The sequence below is a fragment of the Symphalangus syndactylus genome, chromosome 4 (genome assembly GCF_028878055.3).
Source record: "Symphalangus syndactylus isolate Jambi chromosome 4, NHGRI_mSymSyn1-v2.1_pri, whole genome shotgun sequence".
NCBI lineage: Eukaryota > Metazoa > Chordata > Mammalia > Primates > Hylobatidae > Symphalangus > Symphalangus syndactylus.
Window position 1 is genome coordinate 42567838 of NC_072426.2, and position 16511 is coordinate 42584348.

Sequence of the window (16511 nt, forward strand, 5' to 3'; positions counted from 1 at the left end):
ACTCCTGGCCTCAAGCAATCCTCCTGCCTTGGCCTCCCAAAGTGCTGAGATTACGGGCATGAGCCACCACTCCCAACCTGGCATGCTTTTAATGGTTCAAAATTTGTAACCATCAGTAGCATCTGCACACATAATATGTAAATCAGACCCGTTGAAGTAAGTTACCATCTTTTGTTTCATAAAACAGAAACCTCTAATGATTGAATGTATATTGATGGAATGTTTTTGTTGTTGTCTCCAATACAACAACTGGTTTTCTTCCTCTCTGATTTTACTAACCACTAAGAAGAAAGAGCCTGGCTTTCCACCTGAATCTTATGGTGCCACAAAGTCTTAGCAAAGCATTCCATAGCTGCTGACACAGATGAATTAAATGTGACTTACCAAAGGAACAAAAATAGTGACCCATGTTTCAGATACACTATTGCACCACCATTGCAACTATACCTTCTTCTTCTCCTCCTCCTCCTCTTCTTCTTCTTTTTGAGATGGGGTCTCACTCTGTCACCCAGGCTGGAATGCAGTGGTGCGATCTCAGTTCACTGCAACCTCCACCTTCCAGGCTCAAGTGATCCTCCCACCTCAGCCTTCCAAGTAATTGGGACCACAGGTGTGTGCCACCATGCCCAGCGAATTTTTGTATTTTTTTTGTAGAGACGGGTTTCACCATGTTGCCCAGGCTGGTTTCAAACTCCTGAGCTCAAGCAATCAACCTGCTTCAGCCTCCCAAAGTGCTAGGATTACAGGCTTGAGCCATCACACCTGGCCCCCTCTCCCTTTGCCTCCTCCTCCTCCTTCTCCTCCTCCCCCTTTTTTAAGAACAGCTGTTACCGTTGGTCAGTCTTATCCAATTTAAGTTCATAGTCATCTTTAATGGTCTGCCATAATTTATAGCCAGGTTAAATTTTATTACTCAAAGACACAGGGATTGCAGCTGCCTTGCTCTGGGTAGTAAACAGGACTTCTCTTTTGGCTGTCGTTTGAGGTTCAGATGGAATACTGATCTATTTGTTTATTTTGATGGCTTTTGAATAACTGGTCGAACTTATAGCAAGGGGAGCTGAGCCCACTTAACCCAGAATGACAGAAAGAAGCTAAGCCTATTTATTTGATTGCAGATCTCACAAGACAATCCCACAGTGTATGAGATACTTACCACTTTGTGTTTTACATCAGCTCGACACCATTATTTATTGTTTATGGTCCAGCCTCCCCTTTCCCCCTTCAAAAAAAAAAATCTGTTCTCTAGGTCCTGTAGCCATGCCTAAATGCCTATTATCATAAGTTTGTAAATTTATTTCTATGTTTAATATCTGAACATGCTTGTTGTTATAGGGGAAGATCCCGAGTGCAAGAAAGAGACAAAGAGCCCCTACAGGAACGCTTTTTCCGACCACATTTCCTGCAGGCTCCTGGGGATATGGTAGCTCACGAGGGGCGCCTCTGTCGGCTGGACTGTAAGGTAGACTCCACACCCATGCCTGCTTCCAGATCTGTTCATATTTTGTATTTGCATTCATTTTTGTTTGTATTTGTTTTGTGGGTTTTTTTTTTTTCAGGAAAGATGAGATGGGGAAGGGAAACAGATCACTTTTTTTATCATAAGGCTTATTTGGAGTATTTAAAGTCAGACGAAATTATTTTATGAAATTTTTGAATCTTTATATATTAATAAAAATTACATTGCTATTATATCAAGTTAATTGCATTTTTAGAAGACAACCAAAGAGGTGATACACAGTAGTTCCGCCTTATCTGAGGGGCACGCGTTCCAAGCTCCGCAGTGAATGCCTGAAACTTTAGGTAGTACTGAGCCCTATCTATACTATTTTTTATAACCAAGACAGCTACTAAGTATCTAATGGGCAGGTAGCATAGACAGTGTGAACACGGTGGGCAAATGGGTGATTCATACCCTGGGTAGGATGGACTAAGACGGCATGAGATTTCATCATGTACTCTGGACAAAACACAACTGAAAACTTAGAAACTTTATTTCTGAAATTTTTCATTTAATATTGTCAGACTGTGGTTGACCTCGGGTAACTGAAACTTTAGATAAAAGGAGGACTACTATAATTCAGACATTTGCATCTAAGCCTTTTAAGAATTCTAGAATGCTATGGAAGATTTAGATACAAGTCTTTTCGTATGGTGTCTGGAAAACCTTTATTACCATAAAGCCATATGGTGTGATTTTCACATCCTTGAAGTGAATTGTTGGATGTGTGGCCTTTGAAAATTTATAGACATGCAAATATGGCTCCAAGGTAGTGTATGAGAACAGAAGCTGGTTTCTCATACTAATCAACCTCCATTACCTTTAGCTATTCTGCTTTCTCACTTTTTGACCGGGCTTTAGTTGAGCAGCTTGGATATCTCTCAGAATGAAGAGAAGCTTACATCACCCTTTCTGCCCATAGATGCAGAATGCTATGGAAGACTTAGATGAAAATTAGTCAAAACTTGAAGTTAAGCATTCATAAAGGGTTCACTTCTATCTGTGGTTCTTCTCTCTGTGGCTGCCTAAATAATACTCAGATTGATTGCTACATCCCCCTCCCTAAACTCTGAAAGATTCCCATGCCTGGGTCCCATCCCCAGAGATTCTGACTTGTGGTAAATGGGCACCAGGATTTTTAAACACCTCCCACATGATTGTAATACACAGCAAGATTCGAGAACTCTGGTTTAATATCTGGCCTTTCATCATCCTCAGCAAACTAACACAGGAACAGAAAACCAAACACCACATGTTCTCACTCATAAGTGGGAGCTGAACACTGAGAACACATGGACACAGAGAGGGGGGCATACCATGCCCTGTTGGGGGGGTGGTAGGGGTGAGGGGAGGGAACTTAGAGGACAGGTCAATAGGTGCAGCAAACCACCGTGGTACACGTATACCTATGTAGCAAAACCTGCACATTCTGCACATGTATCCTGTGTTTTTTTTGTTTTTTTGGTTTTTTTTAAGAAAAAAGAATCTGGCTTTTCTCTTGGCTATTAGGTATGTAAGCAGTATATCATCTCTGAAATTGATGCTACAGGCCTATTATATCTATCTATTTCACTTTTTAATTCTTATTTATTCTAATCTAGAGTATAATCAAATAGGTTAACCATGACCTCAACTGTGATCAAAGTACCATACAGTTCAAATTCATGCAGCCATTTATTCAGACCCTCCTTTTCTCTCGATGCCCCTACAGAGAGGTTTCTCATCACTCCATGTTTTCTCTCACTGTCTGTTTGGTGCCAAGCAAGGATAAAGAATTCAGCCATCAAATAAATGTGCCTGTCATCAGTCATTTGCCTCAGCTGTCCTGTTGTTTATTAGGTAAGTGGTTTACCACCCCCGGAGCTGATGTGGCTACTCAATGGCCAACCTGTGCTACCAGATGCCTCCCACAAGATGCTGGTCAGGGAGACCGGAGTCCACTCTCTGCTCATTGACCCGCTCACTCAGCGCGACGCAGGGACCTATACGTGCATCGCTACCAACAAAACCGGGCAGAATTCTTTTAGTCTGGAGCTCTCTGTAGTAGGTAAGGTTTGCTGCTGGGACCCCTAAACACAACTTCCTCCAAAGTCGTTACCCAAATAGGCAGAGCCTCTGCCAGAATTCCTTCATCCTTTGCCCTACTAACTCCAATCTCAATTTCTCCTTCACTGTGGTAGGGGTGGTATTTCCCACATCACTTTCAAAAACATGCCAGTAATCTAAAATCATAATATGACACCATGTGTATAATACCCATTAAATAAATGAGAGCCATTGTAATCATCAATCAATCAATCAATCAATCATCAATCAATAACTAAATTCCAGTTATTTGCCCTGCAGTCCATCATTCCTGGAGCATACCAGGCTCTTTGTCCTCCATCTAAGCTTTCATGCCTTTGCACCAATGATCCCTCTACCTGAGTGTCTTTTTCTGCCTGGCAACCTCCTACTCATTCTGTAAGACCTAACTGAAATGTCACCGCCAGGTACAGTGGATCCACCAGGCACAACTACCCCTTCCCAGCCTAACGACCATAAAGTGTTTCCATAGCACTCAGAAAAGGAGAGATTCATAGAGCAGGTAGGGCCTTCTGTGTAACTGTTAATTATTTGCCTCCCTGAAGAGACGCTGAGCTCCTGAGGTTAGAGACTGTGGCTCGTCTTGTGCATCTCCAGTGCCTCTTTCTCTCTTCTGCGTATCTCAGTGCCTGGAACATGGAAGGTGCCCAAGAAATATTGAATCAATATCTAAACAAATGAAACTTTATATTCTTAGATGGTGTGAACAAAACACTGTAATGCCTATGCGTAAGGACAACAAGACATCGTCATCTGGGAGGTGCCAGCCCTGCAGAGCAGTAGTCCAACCAGAAGTAAATTTCAGAATGCAGGAATTCTGGTGCTAGGCTTCCTCCTGCTCTCAGTGTGGCCCTTTAAGAAAATCGGGGTGTGGGGCGTGGTGGTTTACACCTGTAATCCCAACATTTTGGGAGGCTGAGGCGGGTGGATCACCTGAGGTTAGGAGTTAAAGATCAGCCTGGCCAACAGGGCAAAACTCCATCTCTACTACAAATACAAAAATTAGCCAGGTGTGGTGGCACACACCTGTAATCCCAGCTACTAGGGAGGCTGAGGCAGGAGAATCACTTGAACCCGGGAGGCGGAGGTTGCAGTCAGCCAAGATTGCACCACTGCACTCCAGCCTGGGTGACAGAGTAAGACTCCATCTCAAAAAAAAAAAAAAGAAGAAGAAAATCAGGGTGGCTTCAGCATGCTAATCCTCTCTCTAGGCTAGTGGCAGTTTCCCCTGTATATCTTTTTCCTTCCCTCACTTTTAATTTCTTCTCACCAATAAAATAGGAAAAACTCATTCTGCAAGAATATATTGATTTCAGGCTTTTACCTTTATTTCACTATTTTGCTAAAAAATATTGACTTTGGAACCTTAAGACATGAGGTACCTTTACCTAAATTTGTCCTGGCCAAATCTCTAAAAGCCTCCTTGGGAAGCACAGTCTTGTGTGTTTGTGTGTTTTAAATAGTATTACTCTGCAGGTGTCAGATTTTTGTGGAAAAACTATTATGTCTTCTACAAAATAAAACTCCTCCCCCCCAAAATCTGTTTTAGTAAGTAGAATATATGGTTTCTCAAAATCTACTGTTGAGATATAAAAGAAATTCCTTTAATTCCACCATTTCTGGCATTTGCATCCCATGCGTATCACCCAGATCCTCAAGTATTGCCTCTCATGGGATGTGCAGAGATGGTTGCCCCATTTCTTTTTGTTTTTTAAACCATTTATGAAGCTTTTATCAAGGCAGCAATCCTCACTAAGAGAAATGAGGAGTGTTCTGAGCAGGAGGTAAGGTGGGTGCATGCCCACTCTGCTAAATTCCAGAACTGTGGTGACTGTGAGGCATGAACCTCAAAGTACTTACTATTCAAATAAGAATGACCCTTCTCCACCAGGCGCAGTGGCTCACACCTGTAATCCCAGCACTTTGGGAGGCCAAGGCGGGTGGGTCACCTGAGGCCAGGAGTTCGAGATCAGCCTGGCCAACATGACGAAACCCCATCTCTCCTAAAATAACAAAAATTAGCCAGGCTTGGTGGTGCATGCCTGTAGTCCCAGCTACTCGGGAGACTGAGGCAGGAGAATCACCTGAACCTGGCAGGGGAGGGGTGCAGGCAGAGGTTGCAGTGAGCTGAGATCTTGCCACCGCACTCCAGCCTGGGTGACAGAGCAAGACTCTGTCCCAAAAAAAAAAAAAAAAAAAAAAAAAAAAAAAAAAAACAGAAAAAGAAAAAGAATGACCCTTCTCTTGCTCAGCCAAAGAGGTGAAGAAAGCACCTGTGATCCTGGAGAAACTACAGAACTGCGGTGTTCCCGAAGGCCACCCCGTGAGACTGGAGTGCCGTGTGATAGGCATGCCCCCACCTGTGTTCTACTGGAAGAAAGACAATGAGACCATCCCTTTCACCAGAGAGAGGATCAGGTACAGCAGCCACCACATCCAGAGGGACTCCCACTCTCAGTGGGGCTTGTTGTTCCACCCAAATAAGTCTGCTGCTATCTGAGTCTGGCTTATTTCATTTAGAATAATGCATTTGCATTTCATCGATATTATTGTGTGTATTAAGAATGTATTCCTGGCCAGGGGCAGTGGCTCATGCCTGTAATCTCAGCACTTTGGGAGGCCAAGGCGGGTGGATCACGAGGTCAGGAGATCGAGACCATCCTGGCTAACATGGTGAAACTCTGTCTTTACTAAAAAATACAAAAAATTAGCCAGATGTGGTGGCAGGTGCCTGTAGTCCCAGCTACTTGGGAGGCTGAGGCAGGAGAATGGCGTGAACCTGGGAGGCGGAACTCGCAGTGAGCCGAGACTGTGCCACTGCACTCCAGCCTGGGCAACAGAGTGAGACTCCATCTCAAAAAAAGAGAAAAAAAAAAGTACATGGAATTTATGGAAGATTTTCCAAATTTTTTGTCCCATGTGTTCAATTATATCAGGACCCAGAAAAGCTCTTTGAAGTAAAAAAGCTAAACAAAATGAAACATCAAGGCAGTTAAACTCCTTTTCCATCTATCACTAAATGATTGTTTTTAAAGTAAGCTTAAGGATCCAGTTTCTTAAACTGGGTACCTTGCTTAATCTTCCCTAACCAACTTAGGGAAATGGCAATTTCTTTGCCATTTTGGTTTTATACCACAAGGGGACAAGTAAGTAAAGGTAGCTTCTGTACAAAACTTTCTACTGAGAATTATTTCTCTACAATAAACTGAAATTGCCCCAGAGAATGTTGTAGCTCTTGGGTTTTAAAGAATTTTGTCATCTAAAATACATGTGTGTATTGTGTGTGTTGGGGTTATGGGGGTGTGGGAGTGTGTATTTTTCTCCAGTAAAACTTAAGCAAGAACAGAGAATAGTCTTGGGTTAATACTCCAATCTAACAATGCAATATGTTAAACTAGATTAAACTATATACTCTAAGTAAACTGAGGGTCTACAATTTTAAATATGGTTTTATTGGGCAAAAACAAAATCAATGTCTGGAAAGCTCATTCCCAGTCAAGGCTGACTGCTGGGACTGGGTGATTGCTCAGTCCTGGACTCCAAGGACCAGCTCGGTTTAGTCACCACTTCTTGGGGAAGGCAATGGCAGAGGAGGGAGGAGGAGTGACTGAGATGCTGCCGTGGGGAAAGCCTAAGACTCAGAGACCGCTGTCCACTCACTGCCCATTCATCTTCCCCCTGCCTTTAGTGAAAAGATGCCTGTCATTTTAATGTAAGCATAGGATATTCTGGCTAGGCACAGTGGCTCATGCCTGTAATCCCAACACTTTGGGAGGCCAAGGCAGAAGGATCTCTTGAGACCAGGAGTTCAAGACCAGCCTGGGCAACATAGCAAGACCCCATCTCTAAAAAAAAAATTAATTGTCTAGGCATGGTGGCACACACTTGTAGTCCCAGCTACTCAGAGGGCTGAGGAGGGAGGATTGCTTGAGCTCAGGATTTGAAGGCTGCAGTGAGCCATGCTCATGCCATTGTACTCCAGCCTGAGGACAAGAAAAACCCAGTCTCAAAAGAAAAAAAGAATAGGATATTTTGATACTTTAAAGTCATAGTGATCAGCTTCTGAAAACCACACACCCAGGAACATCTGAATGGTCCTAAAACGTGCACGGGTGCACACACACACAGAGAGAGAGAGAGAAAGAGAGAGAGAGAGAGAGAGAGAGAGATACAGTTGCTCAACTTACAATGGACTTATCTGGATGTAACCCCATCATAAATTGAGGAGCATACGGAATGCAAGCATCCTAAGTCAGGAACTGCCTGTATATCACTGTGATTATAACTGTGTTGTAAGTATTTACGGTTTTCATGTCCCTGCCTTCTCTCACCTATATGCCTCTGCTCAGGACACTCCTTCTTTGGGAACTCTCTTCGCCTTCTTCTCTACCTCCAGGCTGCAGCCCACCTCCCTAATGTCTGTTATCCCTTAATACTCACCTCAAACATCATCTCTCTAAGGAAGAGCAGCGCCCCTGCTTCCTCCCCGGCTTGGTCCGGGACTGAGTTGATGTTCTTCTACCAGCAACTGTTGCACATAGTCACAATTGTTAGTACTAATGGTTTCATTCTCTCTCCCACAACTAGGCTGTGAGCATCTTGAGGGAAGAGAACACGTCTTCTTTGTTTTCATATGTCCTGACTCTTCACAACACCCAATGCCTTTCACCTAGTAGCATATTATGTAAGATGAAGGAATTACAAACAAATGCATGAATTTCCACTGCTATTGCCTCACCTCACTAAACTACAGCAGTGGCACCCTAATATGTCTCTCTGCGGCCAGGCTCAAGCCCTATCAATACCCCTCCTCACCACTGTAAGGATAATCATTTAAGAACGCAAACTGACCGGTCACGGTGGCTCACGCCTGTAATCCCAGTACTTTGGGAGGCCAAGGCAGGTGGATCACCTTTGGTCAGGAGTTGGAGACCAGCCTGGCCAACATGGCAAAACCCCGTCTCTACTAAAAATACAAAAATTAGCCAGACATGGTGGCATGTGCCTGTAATCTCAGCTACTTGGGAGGCTGAGGCAGGAGAATCACTTTAACCTGGGAGGCGGAGGTTGCACTGAGCTGAGATCACACCACTGCACTCCAGCCTGGGCCACAGAGTGAGACTCCGTCTCAAAAAAAAAAAAGAATACAAACTGATTATATCAGCTCCTGCTTAAAATATATCATTAGTTTCCCACAATCTGAGAGGAAGGGTCCCATCCCTTTACCATGGTGCACGTGACCCTCTCCCCTGCCTTCTTCCCAGTCCCCCCACTTGCCAGTACCCCGTGTGCACTCCAACCCCAGCTGTAAGGAATATGCCATGCTCCCTCTCACACCACCACGCCTTTGTGCAGGCTGTTCCACCACCTGGAACAGCCACATCCCCCCCTCCCTGTGAGTTTCCACTCGACCTTTGAGACTGAGCTGAAGCACATCTTCTGGGAAGTTTTCCCATCCTTGAATTGGCTACATTATATTTCAGTGCTTGAGAAATAGATTTTTAAGGTAATCTCATCTTAGTCATCTCAGGTCTTTATACAGTGTTACATTTTTCTGTGAGCCTAACCTCACATATGCTGGTGCTTCTGAACATCCAGTATCTTCATGCCTCCTTGATGCCTGCGGCTTCCCAGAATAACCTTTTCCCCTCTTGTCTTCCCCAGGCATCTTTCCCACGGCATTACTCTAGCATTTGTTGCATTCTATTTATCTTTATTTCTACTTATTTATCTTTTATTTATTTATTTTCCATTAAACTTAGGGATCCTTCTAGAGAAGGAATTTCTTTGGCCAGGTGTGGTGGCTCACACCCATAATCCCAGCACTTTGGGAGGCCGAGACAGGTGGATCACCTGAGGTTAGGAATTCGCAACCAGCCTAGCTAACATGGTGAAACCCCATTTCTACCAAAAAAAAAAAAAAAAAAAAATAGGCAGGCATGGTGGTGGGCATCTGTAATCCCAGCTACTTGGAAAGCTGAGGCACAAGAGTCTCTTGAACCTGGGAGGGGGAGGGTGCAGTGAGCCAAGATCACACCACTGCATTCCAGCCTGGGCAACAGAGCAAGACTCTGTGTGTCATAAAAAAGAGAAGGAATTTTTGTCCTGTTCATCTTTACACCCTCAGCACCCAGGGCAGTAGCACCTAGCATTTTCCCCAACATAGTGTTCAATAAGTGTTTACTAAAGAAATATATCAAAGAATGAATGGATTAATTAATTAACTAATCAGAAGGTGAATGTAGCCAATGTGTTAGTGTAGTGAAATTGTGGTGGATATTTTATTACTTTATTCTTGTTATACTTGTTATTAATTGATTTATTCTTGTTTATTCTTATTACTTTATAAATTCTTAGACATAATAACTTTCAATGAAAGGTAAACACTTACTCATCCTTTGAGCTCAGGAAGCTGTTGCTGTTGCCCCTACTGTGCAAATGAGCTGTGGCAGCCCCAGAGGAGAGCTTGGAACTATAAGAGGGCCAGGCCAACAAGGGGTGTAGGGAACATGTGGCCCTATGGTTTTTGATCCATGGGTGCATATTGGAATCACTGGGGAGTTTCCAAAAATCCTAATGCTTGGATCCTAGCCTTTGATTCTGATATAATTACCTGGGATGTGGCCTGGAATTCCAATATGCAGTCCAGGTGAAAAACTATGGATGTGGAGAAAAACAGAAGGAAACAGCAGGCTGGTTTGCTCCTAAACCTCATGAAGCTGGAAGCAGCATGAGCCCAGCTGGTTACATTAGGAAGTGCTGTCTATGCTGCCAGTCCATCCACCCCCTGGCTCTATTTTGTCCTGCTTTCCCTGTTCATCCCAGAGTGTCCTAACAAAGTTATCGATGAAATGTCCAATCTTGTTTGGAAAAGAGATCTTTCTGAACTTTGGTTGTGAAAAGCGGGGGTTCTGCTGGTGGGGAGCACAACTTCAGTGGACTTGCAGCAGTGGGGAGGGCAACAGCAGGTCTCAGCCCCAGCTGCCCCCTCCTCCTAGCATGATTAAGCTCACTGCTGCTCTTCTGTGTCGTCTTCCACCTTCAAATTTGTCTTGATATCTGCCTTAAGCTGAGTTCCCCCTTCTTCCTGGAACCCTAAATTTGACAAAGGCATTTCTGCCCCCGGATAAAATATAGGTATATTCTCTCTTTTTCTCCAGTATGCACCAGGACACAACAGGGTATGCCTGCCTTCTCATTCAGCCAGCCAAGAAATCAGACGCTGGATGGTACACATTGTCAGCCAAGAACGAAGCCGGCATCGTGTCGTGCACTGCCAGGCTGGATATATACGGTAAGTGTACTGCTGTTAGTTGAACATCTGTATGCAACTGACAGCTTAAAAATATTTTTTTAAAGGTAAGTGGGTCGGGCAAGGTGGCTCATGCCTGTAATCCACTTTGGGAGGCCAAGGCAGGCAGATCACCTGAGGTCAGGAGTTCAAGACCAGCCGTCACTGTGATGAAACTCCACCTCTACTAAAAATACAAAAATTAGCCAGGCGTGGTGGCACATGCCTGTAATCCCAGCTACTCGGGCAGCTGAGGCAGGAGAATTGCTTGAACCCAGGAGAGAGAGGTTGCAGTGACCCGAGATTGCACCACTGCACTCCAGCCTGGGCAACAGAGCAAGACTCTGCCTCAAAATAAATGAATAGATAAATGTAGATGGAATGTGTTTCCATAAATGAATTGGGTAGACTATATTATATTTTAGTGCTTAAGAGATAGATTTTAAAAGTCATCTCATCCTGGTTACCTCAGGGCGTTTGTACACTTTTACATTTTACTATGAGCTTCACCTTCTTCCAAAACAGGGCCTCTAATACCAGGAATTACAGCTAGTCCAGAGTTTGCAAGTGCTTGTGCCTCTGAACAGCCAATGTTTTCTTGCCATCTCCTTGCTGCCGCGGGCCACCCACTGGAACTTCCCACTGCCTGTGATGCCCCGGCAGAATTTTTGAAACTCCTTTCATTTATTCATTTAAAAAATGTGTATTGCTCCAATCCCCCAATCAGACTTCTCTAATAATAGAGAGCTGTCCTAATAATAATAATATCAAGTGACATTTGTAGAATGACACATAGGCTCCCCTCTCTCGTGCAAAGGCGGGATTCAAAGTGATACCTTTAAATCTCCCAGACCCATGAGATTATTATAATTGTAGTTACCTTTATTTAACGCTGAAGATTACATGAGAGTAACAACATTGTACAGGCTGTCCCACCACCTGGAACAGCCCACCCCACCCTCCCTGAGAGTTTCCACTCAACGTTTTGGACTGAGCTGGAGCACGTCTTCTGGGAAGCTCCCCCACACTTGATTGGCTGTGCTATATATTTAGCGGAAGACTCGGAGAGGTTAATGACTACAGCTAGGAAGCAAATCTAGGCCTTTGCATTGTTTCTTTGAAACACACTTCCAATTGTCAAAAGGATCTAAGAAATAAATTTTTATTTATGTATTTGTGTACTCAATCCTACACTTTTTGACATTAACTGGTATTTTTAGAGACATATCTCTTAAACCAAAAGAGAGTTTCTTTTTTTTAATCCTTTTTTAAAAAACATAATTCATTAGAAAATCTCACATTCAAAACTGGCTTAACCTGATTAGCCAAAATAATAAATAAGACTACTTCTGTCTATTACCTGATAGATCTCTCTGCTATTTATGGGTGCATAGCAGGTATTCCCTTTATTTAGTACCATACAGGAGGGGCTTCAGCCTGCCATTTTCCCTAGGTCTAGTTTTTGGAGAAAATACATAATTTTCTGGTTATTTTCCCTCATCCTAGGACTTGAGAAGAGATTAAACTGTAAAGGAAGCAGACACTAATGTACTTTTCCCTGGAAAAATCGGGGGAGAAAGAGGCCAGTAGTGATATGTTCCTTAATCAAGGCTCAGTCCTTAACCATTTCCCAGTCTTCACCAAGTTGGAAGGCAATAGGTCTCCAACTGAGAAACTCCCCACCAATAAGCCCTGAAACAGATGACTCTTGTGCCAATCCTGCCCTCCAGTGGCTGAGTTTCCAGGTCACTTTGCCCTGGCTCTCCTCTCCCTTTCGTTCCTGTCCTGCTTCCATAGCACCAACAATAGGCAGTGCTGTTTCCTCAGTAGGGACCTAGGATGGAGGAGGCGTGGAGGACTTGGGCTGGAATCAGTTCCCTTCCCCGCCACCACACTTCCTGCCTTTCTGAGGAATAGGGACACGTAGGGCTCCCCTCTCTCTTCTCTCACTTCCTAATCCTAGAAAATGTGGTAGTCCAGTTAAGATGTCAGAGAGAGCCGGGAAGGGCTAAGAGATGGAGGGGCTGGGAGGAGAGACTGCGCAAGAGCAGGCCTTACTGAGTGTCTGCTCTTTAGTGAAACCGCCCTAGGTTTGGTCCTCCAAATTTTGATTTTTCTGAATTCACTCAGAGGTATGTAGACTGAAAAACTGAATCAAGATGATGAAATCTACAAAGGACCAATTTCTAAATCAGAATGCTAGAAAGGGGCACAGCTTTCCAGGACCCAGAGCACGAGAGTTCCCCACCTAGGGAACGCCCTTCTGCACATCAAGGTCCCCAGAAACCTAATCAGAAGTTTGCCTGGTAATTTCTGAATCAGGAACCAGAGCAGAGACTATGAAGTTTGGACAGATATTTCACTCAGGCCATGTTCAAATCTTAAAGTCATATCTGCTAAAAACAGCAGCACTTGTTGAACATAGAAACTCTAATAAATTATCTTTTGTCCCTGAACCATGGTTGATTGTACCTAAATTACTTTTCAGTCTTCTTGCTGTAACAATAGAACCTGATTAGGGAGGTGGGTAGGTAGGTAATGACTAATTAGGGTAATTAGGGTGTGAGGTAGGCACTGCTCAGAGGGGCAAACCCACTGTTTGGCTTTCATTTCTGCAGCTTTCTTGTCTCTATCTTTTGAGGTACCCTCTCTGAGAGCCTACAACCCTCTGTACACTGCCCCTAACAGGTCTTCATGGTAGGACAGTGGAAGGGGATAAGCTTGAGAAATCACCCTAGTCACCCACTCTTCCATCTTATAGAATTCTATTTTTTTTTTTTTTTGAGATGGAGTCTCGCTGTGTTGCCCAGGTGAAGTGGCATGCCTTGGCGTGATCTTGGCTCACCACAACCTCTGCCTCCTAGGTTCAAGTGATTCTCGTGCCTCAGCTTCCTGAGTAGCTGGGATTACAGGTGTATGCCACCATGCTCAGCTAATTTTTGTATTTAGTAGAAACTGAGTTTCACCATGTTGGCCAGCCTGGTCTTGAACTCCTGAGCTCAAGTGATGTGCCTGCCTCAGCCTCCCAAAGTGCTGGGATTACAGGCATGAGCCACCGTGCCTGGCCGCATCTTAGAGGAATTCTAATCTCTCACTTGTAGGATTCTAATCTCTTACTGAATTAGAATCACAGATTTTGGAATTAGGGGCTTAAGACATCACCAGCGCAGTTTCCTTATTCCTGGCAGGGAAGGCTTTATTGTTTTCTTCTACAAATGAGGCAATTCAGACCCAGGTATAGTTATATGCTTTACCAAGAATCTGCAGGGAGCATCGGGGTGAGGACAGAATGCACCTCTGCAGCGTACATGCTGGACTGCATTCCTTTGATCATAACACATTATTTGGTCCATTTTCCAGCTCAGTGGCACCATCAGATCCCACCGCCCATGTCTGTCCGGCCCAGTGGCAGTCGCTACGGATCTCTCACCAGTAAAGGACTTGACATATTTTCTGCCTTTTCCTCCATGGAAAGCACGATGGTGTACTCATGCTCTTCCCGGAGTGTAGTGGAGAGTGATGAACTTTAAGAATGTCTGAGTGCCTGCTGTGTAAGAGAGCGGACTGTGGAGGGGGAATGAGAACAAGCCAGACTTGGTGGTTTCCAAGCAACCGAAGTTGAGTAAGTTCCCACGCTGCTGGACCTGTGGCAAGGAGTGCTTTGAATAAGTCAGCTAGGGATTCTTGCAGTCTCAGCTGAAGGAGAAAGGTAGGGCTGTGCCTTCTAAAGATTCCAGCAGAGATGTGAGAAGATGATACAGATGAACCAAAGATGTCACACAGTTGCCATCCACTGCTTTGGGAAAAAACTAGCATGCTCCCCTGCTCCCTATTGTGTTAGGGACGTTTAGGTCGTACTAGGAGCAATTAGGAGCCATATGCCTGGGCTGAGAGGAGTTAGGCAGTAGTGACCTTAGGATATGACTAACTCACCAAACAAAGCCAAGGAGAAAGGTGGAGAGGTCGCCATCACCTTTCATCGATTACATGTATAGCAGTAGTTTTGGTGAACTCACTAAATCAGCTTCCACTTAGCATTAGGAGGTCATGCCATACAACTCACGTATGCAGGCAAACACTTTTGATTTGCATATCCTGGGTGTACTGAGCCACATAATAAGGTGTCAAAATGTGCTTGAGATTCCAAAAACTTGCTGAAACACTTGATATTGCACAGTGCACTTATTTTGTGGCCAAAACATGGCCTTACCAGCTTGTCTGCACTATTTTCTTTTGGGTGGTGACTGGTTTTTTCTGACTTTGCATATCCCTAGACACTAGAACTAAACGATTGTTAATAAACCAATCAGAAAGAAATCCTCTGTGGGGTCACTTTAAAAACTACTAGCTTCAACTACCACTTACAAAATGTGCAAGAGTCATCATTTGCCCATAAAATACACCTCATGTGCTCCTACCCTTTCCCCAAAAGTCTGAAAGTGTAGGAGGAAGGAAGAGATACAAACAAGGAGAGGAAATGATGGGAGAGTGTTGTTTTTGTCCCTTGCCCCAGCAGAGCAGTGGTTTTGGAAAGAGAGGTCTTTAATAGCTTTGAAATGCTTTGAGATCATTGGTCAAATTGCATTTTCCATGTAGAGAATATTCTGCTAAGTGGAAAAGTTGGGGGAAAGGGGAATATGCATCTTTATTCTAATCACCAATTCAAACCCTGCCTCTTAAGGAATTTGTAGACTTAAGTTCACTGTGATATCCCTAGTACCTAGAAGAGTACCTAGCACAAAGTAGATATTCAATAAATATTTGCTGGATGAATGAATCTTCTGTTACTATGTCTATTATAATATAGCCTAATCTTATATTCTGTAGGAATATGCCACCCACACACCAGTCCAAACACTGCCCTGGGAATGCTCATCACAGCACAGTTTGCTCTAGGCTGTCCAGGGAAATGAATTGCAGGTGTCTGTTATCAATTCCCTGTGCTCAAATCTCTGGTGCTGTCTGTGCCAAGCACACTCAGCTGGCATTGTATTTGTGTGAACAGACAGTAACTGCTTAGAAAGGCTTGAAACTGTCTTCACTTCAAAGCAAGGATTTCCAGCATAAAAATAAATTCATTCACTCGAGAAATCATTTGTATGTCTACTCTGTATGAGATGCTGTGCTAGATACTGCAGCAGATATAAAGATATGAATAAGTCACAGTCCCTACCCTCAGGGAGCTCACAACCTATTAGGGAAGGTAATATTTGAGGTATGCAGAATGCTGTCTCTTGAAGCAAAGTAGAAGTTTCTAGTGCTCTTCATTCCATTTTGTTCATAACTTTAAAAATCTTTTCAATCTTTATTTCTTAATGAAACAAAATGCCATAGGTTACATCCTCAAGCAATAACCATTTTAATTATTCAGCAGAATTATTAGATTCTGTTTTTTAATGTATTCAGTAACAGTAGTAAAATACAGGCATCCTTAATGGAATAGAATGCATTTCATATGGAATCCAGTAAAATATCGTTTCCATATTTACTTCTGAGATCTCTCACAAACAAGGAGCACTTTTCTTCTTTCTTTTTTTTTTTCAATGGAATCTCACTGTCACCCAGCCTTCAGTGCAGTGCCACGATCTTGGCTCACTGCAACCTCTGCCTCCCAGGTTCCAGCGATTCTCCTGC

The 16511-nt window shown here is 43.6% G+C and overlaps 1 protein-coding gene across 9 annotated transcripts in view; it reads left to right on the forward strand.

The window, feature by feature from the left end:
* Nucleotides 1–15968, forward strand: part of MYPN (myopalladin) — a 140994-nt gene extending 125026 nt beyond the window's left edge. For 5 of the 9 annotated variants that reach the window (XM_055274457.2, XM_063637137.1, XM_055274456.2 and 2 more), the window contains 5 exons: nucleotides 1336–1462; nucleotides 3341–3548; nucleotides 5839–6004; nucleotides 10747–10880; nucleotides 14238–15654. In XM_055274457.2, coding sequence (XP_055130432.1) covers nucleotides 1336–1462; nucleotides 3341–3548; nucleotides 5839–6004; nucleotides 10747–10880; nucleotides 14238–14407 — 805 coding nt within the window. In that variant the 3' untranslated portion in view covers nucleotides 14408–15654. Of the gene's footprint in view, nucleotides 1–1335; nucleotides 1463–3212; nucleotides 3549–5838; nucleotides 6005–10746; nucleotides 10881–14237 lie in introns of those variants that run through there. The other 4 variants (XM_063637140.1, XM_055274459.1, XR_010120287.1 and 1 more) reach the window with 3 other exon arrangements.
* The last annotated feature ends 543 nt before the right edge of the window (nucleotides 15969–16511 follow it).